Source organism: Thunnus albacares, chromosome 24 (genome assembly GCF_914725855.1).
Source record: "Thunnus albacares chromosome 24, fThuAlb1.1, whole genome shotgun sequence".
NCBI lineage: Eukaryota > Metazoa > Chordata > Actinopteri > Scombriformes > Scombridae > Thunnus > Thunnus albacares.
In genome coordinates, this window is record NC_058129.1 from 4578129 (window position 1) to 4591024 (window position 12896).

Consider the following 12896-nt stretch of genomic DNA (forward strand, 5'->3'; position numbering starts at 1 on the left):
ATATCAACATGGTTTTGGGAAATTGTGATGAAATCTTTTTTTTTTTATCATTTTCTAAGAGTCAGGCTGGCTGTTTCCCCTTTTTTCCAGTCTTCATGCTAAGTTAAGCTAACAGTCTCCAAGCTGTAGATTCATATGTAGAACATAGAAATGAGAGTATTTTGCGTTTCCTAAAATGTCAAACTGTTCCTTTAACTATGCAATTTGTAGTTAATGCATTAAAATGTGCAAATCTTCTTTTAAGAGAGAACAAGACAGGCAATGTAAATCATCAAATCAAGAAACAAAACACATTATTTTGAAGTAAAAACCTCTTCTGTGTAACCTTCATATGTTCTATCTAAGAAGGCTGGCGTTAGGAAGCAAAAGCAGACTTTCGAGGCTCCCACCACACCAGAAAGCTCACAGAAAAACAAAAAGCACTGACAAACACACAACATGGAGTTCAAAGACCATCCCACTCACCCTCAGCGGGGCCTGCTGGGAACTCACCATCCACGTTGTAGACCTTGAGGCCGGCCAGGTGCTTAGCGGCGCGGGACTTGGAGGCGGAAAGCAAAGCCGGGTTATGTACTGGGAAGTCACAGTAGTAGTGCTCTAAGATGGCAAGTGCTGCCCGCTGGATACTGGAGAAAAGAAGACAAGATGTGGGAGACAGAGAATAAAGATGAGTTTTAGCCAAGGGAAGTGTTTTAATTAAAATCCAGGTAGCTCAACGCTGGCGCGAGAGGTTGAGCTCTAAAAACAGAGAGAAGAAGGTGAATACAAAGTACCCCACATACCGAGTTGAAAACAAAAAAACAGAATGACAAAAAGAGAAACTACAAGAGAAGAGGGGGATGGACAGAGGCGATACAAGGTGACTCTGACGGAGGAAAGGAGAGGAGAAACAAGACGACAACACCTGCGAAGTAAAAGATCTATCAGGAATACATAAATGATTGCCTTGGTGGGAAATTCCCTAAATGCTGAAACATGAAAGTACTGAACAACAAATCAAGACAATTTTCCAAACAGCCAGAAGAAAATACATTAGAGAAGATTAGAGAAACACAAAGGGGAAAATAGAGGAAAAAGGAAATAATCTTCTGAGTTGACAGAAAAACGGTGTTTATTCAAAATGACTCATAGCATAAACAGGATAAGAAAAAATGGGAACATGGAAAATTGAAGGCACTGAAAGGGCGGAGTGACAAAGACATTAATGGTGCATTAATACTGTGAGCAACCATGACCATCATTTTACTGGAACTTTATGAATTCCCCTCAGAGCTCCTTGCGGTAAACAGCAAATCAGATCTCTGCATTTTCTTGTAGCCCTATTAATATGATTTAGTTTCATTAATGGCAGCACTGCCTGGACACTGCAATGTGGATGAGAGGAGAATTACAGCCTAAAAGAAAAGGTATTACATGATAAAGAGAGAAGAAACAAGTGAAATGAACTGGAAGAGCTGCTATTCATGTTTTGTTTTTGGATAACTGATTACTTGGAACTTAAATAAATTATGATAACTTCCAGGTCCATCCATCTTTCACACATGAGTGAAAAAAAAAAATCAGATATAGGACATGTTGAGCTGCGGTGTGATAGTTGCCATAGCTTCCATATAAAGACTGACAAACAAAACACGGGACGAGATGTTTGAGGTGACAGGAAAAAATTTAGGAGAAGGAGCGAGCGGCATGAAAGGGAGGGAACGAGTCAAGGCAGCCAGAGACTGATGCAGGGTGGATTTTATTATTGAGCAAGGTAGGCAACTGCCTGGGGCCCCCAACTGAAAGAAGCCCCGAACAGCTATAGATTTATTATGATTTTTAGATATGAAACAGATCCTTAAAGTCACAATACTACAATATAGAAATACTCCATTACAATTCAAAGTCCTGCATTTAAAGTTTTACTATGTTACATGTTACTTGTATCATTATTACAGCCTTATTAACAAGATTTGAGTGTCAATTTTAACATAATTTTGAGTTATGTGGGTAGTTTTATCTATAATGAATGATGCATCATACTTTATCACTTCATATATTTTGTATCAAAAGTCTTATTATTCTGTAAATATAGTGGAGTTACCAAGTAACCAAGTACATTTATTCAAGTATTATGCTTTCAGTTATGAAGTACATGTACTTTACTTTAATATTTCTATTTTATGCAGCTGTATACTTGTACTCCACTTCTACTATTAGGGATTCAGTTGCTTCTATTTCAGAGGAAACACTGACCACAACTGAGTTCGCCTAGGGCCCCCAAATCACTAAATCTCCTTCTGGACTGGTGTCTGCTACTGAGCAGCAACCGTAGCCCAGATCCTGATCCTTTACACTGGGGATCAGATAGCATGCCATGTCTTGTCCCTCATCACTGTAAAACCAAATATACACAAGTAGGGTGTATTCACATGTTATACAACATAAATCATTGGCTCATTTAGAATATTTTGCCTCTATGTTCCTGGAAGTGAGCTACATTACAGGTTAAAGCAAGACTTTAAAAAGAAGAAATAACACATTCTTCCTCAACAAGTTGAATTCATAAGCTACAAACACACCCTTGCTCAGTTCAACACACTCGGGGGTTTTGCTGCTACCAGCAGCTAATGATGGCTGATGTTAGCTTATATTAGCAAACTTTAAGTAGATTTTGTTGCGTAACTGACATTACAGATTTAGTTTGAACTGCAGTTAGAACTGCCACTTGTGGCCACAGGTTGGCAAAAGTTACATAGTTAACTGGTCTACAGATTACAGAATCTTAAATATAGCTTCATATAGAAATCAGTGTCTCTTAGTATTTCAGTTCATTGTCACTGACACACAACTTGTTGATTTTTTGGCCTGATTACATCCTTGATAAATGCTTTAAAACTAATATTTAAATATTAAAGCTGTTCTAATGAATATTTTCACACTAACAATGAATGATGATTACGTGTAATGTGAAAGGGTTCACTCATAATGATGAACCCACAGAGAATTATTAGAACTTTCAGCTCATTGTTGTGGTTTTATGGCCTTCACATTTACTGTTTTGGTTCACTCTCACAGCTCTCATCAGCATTGTTTCCAGATGCAGCACACTGCTGTTTTCAGAAAAAAATCTCCGATAAACCCACTGTAAACCCACTGTACATTATCTGACCGATACCGACAGCAAAGTTAGCAACTAGCCGGTGAATGTAGTTCAGGGGCGTTTTGCAGCTCAAGAGCCAGATATTTCCCTCAGGAGCTAAAAGGAGAGTGAATATTAAATTTATATTTGACAGGTGATCAGAAACACAACTGTAAATGAATCTAAATGCTCTTTAAATGTTAAACTAGCAAATGAGTTTTAAAGCAGTAACTCACAACATATAGCACAACATATAGGCTGTTACAACTCTGTTGTGACGCCACAAGAGCTCAGTTCAGATGACCTGCATTTGGCACAGGCACAGCAGATGCTGACAGCTGTTAAACTGACCTACAACATGATTTTACTGCTTAACACTGGACCCTTTTCATTCAAACTGTGTGGTCATATTCAGCGATGTGTGAGTCCTCACTGTGTTCTGTGTCATTCTTTAGGCCACGTGGTGAAATAACTCAATATGCATGAACAACAGCACATGCTAGCCTGCAGCATGCGCTTCCTATTACCCAAAGGAGAATCACAGAATGACTCCAGACCCACTGATGAAAGCACTTTCAGATACTTTCTGACCTTTATTCTCTTGTAACTTCCATTCCTTCCTCAGAACAAACCATACCTTAATTAATGGGCCATTTGCACAGACACACAAACTATTTAGACATTCAAATGTCAGTCATTCTTCCTGTTTTGCCATCTGGTGACAGTCACATGAACAAGAGCTGATAATAACATCATAAAAGGCTAACAGAGTTACAAGACAGATCTTTAGATTGGACTAAAAAATACATGATGTGTGAAAAGAGGATAGGGGGCCGCTGTTCATGTTGATCTACAGAATTTCACTGCATCTAAAGAAAATGAAAAACTGTGAGGAGAAATGATGGAAACAAGCATGCAGTCCTTACTAAATCCTTACTAAACCTGTCAAGATTCAACATACACTCTACATTTGCTCATTTAATGATTCATGCATTCCCATGATGTCTTACTCATACAGCAGTACTTAAAGAAAATAGTTTCCATTTCATTAAAGAAAAGTATGATGGCATTTTTTTTCCGGATTTTGTGTTTCTTTTTGGACAAACTACTTCAGTTGTGTTTACTGTTGACAGAAACAGGTTAAATAGTTAAACAGATACCTTAATATTGTACACCTTACTGACTGAATTAAAAGGAACAGCTCTGTCCAATCTGCCAATTGACAATTTTGTGTAACCTAAAAGCATCTTTGCCTGTAACCACAACAAACTTAAATCTCATTTTATTCACTTCTGTGATAAAATAGTTAACGCAGTTTTGCCTTGTTGATTTATTTGCCAGATCAATACTATAAAAAACAAGCGCTGCACTGAATTTTAATAGATTTATGTTTACTGATGTACTGAATGTAATTGAACATTTATGTGATGCTTACACGGGACGAGTTTTGCAGACATCAAATGATCTCTTCATCAGGAACAGAGAGCCTTTTTATAAACCTTTACTGAACTTAAGTTATCTGCAGCCAAAACCAGTGTTGGGGAAACTACTTTAAAACTTTACCAAACTACTAGCTACTTCACATGGAAAAGTCGTTAAACTACATCTTAACTACTCTCAAAAAAAAAAATTGCATGTCAAACTAAAATACTTCCAAAAAGTAGTTGAACTACATCCAAACTACATCACAGGAAATGATCACAATCTGAGCCTGGTATCTCATATTGTTACACGGAGGTACAACTGAACTGACGCTGTAGGTGTGTTTGATTTAGGAACTGGGGCAGGCCAATTGTCACATAGACAGCGTGAGGATGTGTTTTAAGGAGAGGACAGGGAGCAATTGAGGTGGGATCAGGAAAATGCTAAATTTGTAGGGAAATTCATCATATTGAATCGCAGACATCTTGGTCGCAAAACACAGGTGATTTTAATCAAATAGCAGGTGATTGTCATTACAATTAGCTGTGGCTTTGTGCCATATCGTATGGCAAAGAATGTCATTAGTGCGTCTCTTATGTGTTAGAGAAATATGACATCAATCACAGCAATAGATCAAAGCTTCTGCATTATTTTGAAACCCTACAAACAGGCGATTGTGACAAACTGTGCACTGATAATTTCTCAAATAAGAGGTCCAGATCACATCAAAACCTTGAAAATCTGCCAGATGTAAACAAACTGAGATGATTTCGGCGACAGAGGGACATTTTAGGATCATTTATAAAAGCCACAGAGACAACGCTCATTTCCTCCACAGAGGCAGCAGGGAGTGATAGCAACTCTCTTGGTTAACCCAAGAAATAGCCTTCTCTTGCATTAAGCATTTAGAGCACCACAGACAGGACCATTGTTAAGTGGCCAGTTGCGCAAATGCTGAGTCAGTTCCTGCCTCTTCCTTACTTCGAATCAATTATTAAACTGAGCAAACATGAGACAAAACCATTCAAACAGAGCAGTTTGACTGGCAGCACCTAGGAAAGGGTTCAGAATGTAAACTCAGCTCAGATGAGGAAATAAAGTACCTCACTGCCCCATAAGAGCAAGGTAGATTACCACTACGCTAACACTGCTGGTCGGGAGTGACCGGTCGAGGAATGTTAACTGGGAAGTCTCCAGCAGTGAATGTGTTTAACCCCCGCCCCCTCTACAACAACTCTCCCAGGCTGTAAGGAATGTGTTCATATTCAACTTGTCTGTTCTGACAAGGGTACAAAAAGAGGCTTCCTCTGGCCCTCAGATTGGCATCAAAGGCCAAGCAGACAGAGACGAGCCTTCAGGGCCCCGGGGCCCAGGCAGGGTCCCCTTTGTGATAAGGCATCGGATGAATGCCAGAAAAACAGGAATGTGAGGAGCAGCCGTCTGTTAATAGAGGAGAGATCCATGAGAGATTGGCTGAGAAAATGTTTGTTACATTGTTCATGTTTGTGGCTACACGTGCATGCACATGAGTCATTTGCATCTATATGGTCCAATTACCCACGCACACATGTATCTATGTTTGTGCGTGTCCATGCGTGTGTGTAAAGCTGACCAGATGCTGTGCTCCAGTCTGCAGGGAGCACTAATTAGCTGTGTGTTTACAGTCACAGACGGACAACAGAGCGAGGCAGGGCCTGCTGCCGGCCAAACAGGGATGAATGGCACAGCTTACAAAGGACAACACCCCCAAGGCAGCCGGCTAACACACCAACCAGACCATTACACAGACACACATACACTTGTCTGACCTGTTTCTATCGATGCAAAATCAATATGAACATCAATACACTTTTTAGCCTGTTAGGAGTTAAAGTTTCAGTGAGTGTCTTGTATATTTGAATTATTCTGCTGGTTTTTACACATTTTAGCACATTAGCTTCAGATTGCATTTATTTAAATCTCTGCCAAGAATATTGCAGGAGAACAATGAGATGCTAGATGAGCTCCCAGGCCTTGTAATAAAATCTGGTGACGCTGCTTTTTTTTTATGGTCCCAGTTGCTGGAATAGAAACTTGATGGGTTTCCTTTTTCCATTGTCTTTCAATAATGAGTATTGTGTCTCAGTCATTCAATACGCTGTGTGTATGTGCATGTGTTTTCCTGTGTGCTCACTATGACAAAGCATTATTTTTCTTTCATTTTTAATTTCCAGCTTTAGCACATTGAAAGGATATTGATTTCCCCCCAGGTATGGAATGTGCTATTCAAATAAAGTTTGTCTCGCCATGACATATACTTTTAGACTGATTTCTCTCCAGCGCCATGAAAATATGCTAAGATATTGTTGTTGACACACAAAACTACACACTGAAAACTAAGTATTTTCTGTTTGTTAAAGAACTGTTAAGAGTCTAACTTATTAAGATTTTTTGCAAATCAAGGGTTAGGGTTAGGGTTAATGTTAGGGTTAGGGTCAATGTTAGGATTAGGGTTAGGGTTAGGATCAATGTTAGGGTTAGGGTTAAGTTTTGGGGATAGGGTTAGGGTTAGGGTTAATGTTAGGGTTAGGGTTAAGTTTTGGGGATAGGGTTAAGTTTAGGGTTAATGTTAGGGTTAGGGTTAAGTTTTGGGGATAGGGTTAATGTTAGGGTTAGGGTTAAGTTTTGGGGATAGGGTTAGGGTTAATGTTAGGATTAAGTTTTGGGGTTAGGGTTATGGTTAATGTTAGGGTTAGGGTTAAGTTTTGGGGATAGGGTTAAGTTTAGGGTTAATGTTAGGGTTAGGGTTAAGTTTTGGGGATAGGGTTAGGGTTAGGGTCAATCTTAGGGTTAGGGTTAAGTTTTGGGGATAGGGTTAGGGTTAGGGTTAATGTTAGGGTTAGGGTTAAGTTTTGGGGATAGGGTTAGGGTTAGGGTTAATGTTAGGGTTAGGGTTAAGTTTTGGGGATAGGGTTAAGATTAGGGTTAATGTTAGGGTTAGGTTTAGGGTTAATGTTAGGGTAAGACTCATTCTACCGTATACTATTATTGTCCATACTGTATATATCATAGTCATATATCCTCTTACTATCACTACTCTATTTGTTAATTGCTCCTTCTGTACACCAATTTATATTTATCTCTATATGCACTTTGTGACTGTTTGAACTATAAAGTTCAAGTCTACTGTGACTTTTTGATCAATGGAATTCAGTACAGAGGATTTTCCATGTCTGGTTTAATTGCAGTCATCCTGACAGATATATTTAACTACTGTGAGTGCAGGACACATCTAGTATGAAGATAAAAGATAAAAACTTGAGAATTTAAGTGTAGATATAGGATAATATTTCACCCTTCCTGTCATAAAAGGTCCATCTATAAATCTATCAGCTTTTATAGTTAGCCGTAAGCAAGACAGTGTGTGAGACAGGGGACTGCATTGATACCAGGCAGCAGCAGGAGAGCTGCTGTGTTTGGCTAAAAATGGGATCTTCCTGTTTTTCCTCAGAGACGGTAAGGTCATAAAACCCTGGTTGGTCTAGCCTGAGCTGTTCTTTCCTACACACAGACACATGCCTCCCTTTCTTTCATTCCCACATACATTTTAGGATTCTTCAACACCACCCTCCCATTAACTATTAATCCCTCTTTCTTTATTCTCTCTTTCATTCCCTCCCGTAGTGTTCTCCCTGTGTCGGTCTCCTGGGTCTCTCCTCTGTACTCCGCCCTCTGTCTGCAGCTCTTTTCTGAGGAGATTCCTCTCTGAAGTCTTCCCCACCCTCTCCTTTTTCTCCTGGCACGATTTCCTCTCCCTATCAGACACTTTGTCTACGCGCCTTTTTGTCTCCGCATTTTCCTTCTTCATTCCTTCCATCTCTGGTTTAACATTCAATATCTTCACCTCCCCTTTCCTCCACTCTTTGCCTTCAGGCAGATCCCACTGTTTCTTGACTTTTCGCGTGTCTTCCCTGTATGAATTCCTTCCTCCCATCTCCGAGTATGTAACCAGTTACTTCCCTTTTCCTTTCACGTCTCTCACTTGAGGTGTCCCAGTTTCTGTCTTTCCCTCTGACTTCATCTCGCCCACATGTCCTCTGTTTTCCCTCCCTTTCATCCCCCCACGTGCTCCTCCTCTATCCCCTAGTCCCTCATATCAACCTAGCTCCTTCTACTGTACCTACTCTCCTGTCTCTTCCTCTTACTCCATCTGTCATTAATCTCTACATGCACAGAGGTCATCTGGGTATTCACTGCTACCCTGCTCTAAATGCTAACAGCATCTCTTAAAGCCTCTATAAGTCATACAAGGTTGTTGACTATTTTATGGTCATCAAAAACAGCCATTTACAGGAGATTTCCATCTAGGTATGCATCTGCATGTCTTATACACCTACTATAAATCACTAAGTGGAGCTATAACAGCTCAGTTACAAGTGTCCCATCTCCTCCTCCTCCTACTGATACACCATTATTCACTCTATTGCTGGCTTCTGTTAAAGTAATGGCTTTTTGTCATTCAGACAGAGATGTTAGTGTAAATGTTCATTACGGCTGTAGCTGGTGTGAAAACAGCCAGTTATTTCAAAAAATGCAAGGATTCATAATAAAAAGTAATCTAGCAGAAACATGTAACATGTAATTGATTAGCTGATGCTGCGCTACATTGCAACAAACTTTGATTCAACTTTTTTGCAAGACAACATCATTTATTAGACAGCAAATTCTGCTGCATATTTTTTATATAAGTGCAGTCCATTTCCATTTATCATTTAACTCTGGCACTACACAAGACCAGCATGTAAAATTGCTATCAAAGTTACATAATGAGATCCATCTGAAAGGGGCTTAACAAAACAAGTCAATAAGTGTTAGACTAAAGAGGTCAAAACTCCAGCAACACTTGTATATAAAACAACTTTATTGTTAGACCAATGCATTTCAGCTGGTGGCCTTCATCAGGGTCATGACATTACACGTTTTTTCCTTCTCCATGTGCCTTGGAAGTAGGTGAAGTTGTGCTGGAAACTCCTACTCTGCTTAATAAGTGTTATAAGTGTAATAAGATTGCCACCGGACATTAAAAAGCGGACATTTTCATCCAAAGAGAGGCTGTCAGCACCAGCAACATTAACAGTTAAAGTGACAATATGTAACTTTTGACTCAGGGTTTTTTCTGCTATAGCCTTACATGGTCTGGTATGACCAGTTGCTGTGTAACTGACATTACTGAATCAGTTCACTGTCTTTATAACTCTTCTCTACTTGTGCTACTGTTCCACAAAGCAAATCCCTGAACACATCTGCCATGTTAGCGGCAGATTTTTAGAACAAACATGAAGGTAGAACACCAAACTGAATATATAAATATACATATACAAACTGAAACTTGTCCCTTGCTGCCTCTCACCTGAGCTGTCCCAGGTTGTAGTGCCTCATCTCTCCGTCTGTGGAGCGCGTGATGCACACAGAGAAGCACGGCTGAAGCTGCCGCAGCTCGAGCAGGACGATGGCCAGGTAGTGGATGAAGAGCAGAGCGTCCACCAGCGACACAGCATACTGCACGATACCCTGGTAGTTCTCATCCTGGAGGGTAGAGTGAGGTAACGGTCGGCATGAAAACTAAAGTCTATTCTATCGACTATAAGTGAATGCAGTAAATATGAGCACAGACATTTCCAAACAAAAAACAAGTGCAAAATACTCCTGCAGGGATATACAAGACAAGATGTAGAGCATATGAATATTTAGATACATTTCAAAGGAATGCACATGCATATGCGTATGTGTGTGTGTGTGTGTTTTCCTACAAGCATTCTGAACGAGGGACCAACAGTGATTTTAAATTATGACTCACACAGTAAACACAGATCACTGGGGAACACGAGTATCTGTGTTTTGGTTGTTTCCTTGTGATTTTTGTTTAGCTCCTAAAGGCATTAAAAATGAAAGTGTCTGCAATATATGAAACGTCTCCCTGTGCTATTGGAAATATTTGCCTCTGTGTGTGTATGTGTGTACACTCACTTGAATTTCCATGAATATTTTTAGTGAAGGGTGTAAGTTTACAAGCAATGATAGCTATTATGTTTCACCGCCTGCATTCCCTACTCTTCCTCTCCTCTCAGCTCACCTGTGAGTCGAGTATTCTCACACCATAGAACAGCCAATAAGAGACCACGAAGAGCAGCACCAGCACAGCGAGCAGCGCCCGGAATACGAAGACCCGTGGGAGGCCGGCCCGCGGCGGCCGGAAGAAGAGCGCCCACACGGCCAGCAGCAGTATGAGCAGCTTGAAGGCCACGGAGATGAAGAGGCCCTCGCAGGCCGTGCCGCAGCTCTGCAGCCTCTCCGGCCACAGGAGGTGGGGGAGCACCAGGAAGGCCAGCGGCGTGAGGAACACCAGCAACCCAAGGATCACGGCGAGGGTCAGGGTGAAGTAACGGCGGCAGTCCAGCCCCACGCTGTCCTCCAGATCCTTGGTGATGCGGACGATGTCCTCCTGAGAGAGGCTGTGCTCTGACGTGCCGGTGACGGCCGTGGTGGTCTCGCCCCAGTTGTCATCCTGGAAATATGAGGAAAAGGAAAGGAAAAAACGAGCTTGAATAAAACATCAATGAATGTAATAATATAATTAACTTCAAAAAAAACGTTGGTGTCATTTGGCTCATTAATTCTACTGCTCGTTCCCTGAGCAGCTTTTTAATGCACGTGTGGATTCTTGTCCAACAATTCACTTCAATGTTTCCTCATTTTGCATATTTCCTCACATCTTCAGTGGAGGGGACTGAGCACAAAGGAAAAGAGAAAAGGATGCAAGTGAGAGAAATGTGGTTGTAATTAAGAGAACTGAGATGCACCTAATGACTCGAGCAGTTCAAGCAAATTCAAAATATCAAAAGAGCAACAGTAGAAAGGGGTTTGGGCCAAATATAGCTTCTTAACTGGAGGGAAAAAACGTGAGAGACGACATCAGAGGATTGCAAATAAAAAGAGACAAAGCCTTTATCTGAACTGTGCTCCTGGAATACTGTTTGGCATCTCGCTGCACTGTATTTGACTGCATTCTCTCTCTCTACCATCACATTTTCCAACAGATGGGACTCTAGTGTATGTATTGTATTATAACACCCCCCCCCCCTTTTTTTTTTTTGACGTTTGAAACGTCAGCTTAACGAAGGGAAGGGAGGTTATTTCCAATCACGTGAGAAAGAAAGGAATAGAAGATGGGAAGTGGAAAAAGTAAACAGAGAGAGCTGCCAACTGGGCTACACTGACGTCTGGGTCTGACTGCATCCGTAGATAATGAAGGTCAGTGGTGTCGGAGCAGAGCCGTTAGAACAACAAAGATAAGGACTCTTTACACCGTAGTCATAACATGGCCCTGCGAGCTGCTGAATGCTGCTCCTGCCAGAGAGAAAAAAAAAAAAAGGGGGCAGATCAGCTACAAGAACGTTCAATAACATTACCCACAGACACGGTTACAGAAAATGCTATTCTCATTGTGGACGGGTCCTAGCTTAAGGAGAGTATCAACAACATTAGCGCCACCCTAGCAGAGAGGGGATCATAAAAAGGGTCGTGGAGAAGATGCATTATGATCACTTTAGACTGGGGGGGGATTGGGAGGAGGAGGAGGAGGAGGAGGAGGAGGAGGAGGAGGAGGATGGTGCATTGGGACAGAGAATATCCCGCTGGCCTCAGGGTTAAAACAGCAGAGCGAGATGCGGCAGAACAATGGGAGGTTCCAGGCAGTATGCTCAGGTTATCTTTGAAGCCAGAAAGAAGCTGCTGCATATACTCATGCACTAATAATAGAATTTATCACTTTACTATACAAGATACTGTATCAATACTGCAAACAAGAAGATGAGGGGAAAAGCCATATTCACTATTTGTTGACCTTATTTTTTCTCATATATTTTGGCATTTTAAAGGATGGTGATATTCTACATTTTTCTTATTGTCAACAAATCCCATAAAAATGCCAAAACTAGCCATGAATGTATGTGACTAACAGGTATTCCCTGTGTAGCCAAAGCCTGATATAGTTCATGTCTAGCAAACTAAACGTGTATTAATCTGCAGCTGAAAATAGTCCCCTACAAATGCACTATTTCCTCCTGTTTGAGTAACATTTGCTGAGAACTACAGTGCCCAGATGCTGTAGGAAATTACTGAGCCTTTTTATAACTGAAACCATATATTTGTGAGTTGTTTTTAAAGACTCACCTCTTCAGTATTAACACATGGACTTGGGGTGACTGCCACATAGGGTAGGGTAGTTGGAAAGAACTGAAAGCTGGACTAACACATTGTTGGTTTTGGTCTTTTCATAATAATACCAGCTTTATCTTTTAAAGTATAAGTTTTA

General features: G+C 40.7%; 1 protein-coding gene across 2 annotated transcripts in view; it reads right to left on the minus strand.

Annotated features, from left to right (window-relative positions):
* The window catches only part of LOC122976687 (vang-like protein 1), a 57920-nt gene that overhangs the window by 6303 nt on the left and 38721 nt on the right, over nt 1-12896 (minus strand). The window contains exons 4-6 of one of the 2 annotated variants that reach the window (XM_044345309.1): nt 10656-11087; nt 9933-10108; nt 493-626 (exon numbers count right to left, since the gene is read on the minus strand). In XM_044345309.1, the coding sequence (XP_044201244.1) occupies nt 493-626; nt 9933-10108; nt 10656-11087 (742 nt within the window). Of the gene's footprint in view, nt 1-465; nt 627-9932; nt 10109-10655; nt 11088-12896 lie in introns of both variants that reach the window. The other variant, XM_044345308.1, reaches the window with a different exon arrangement.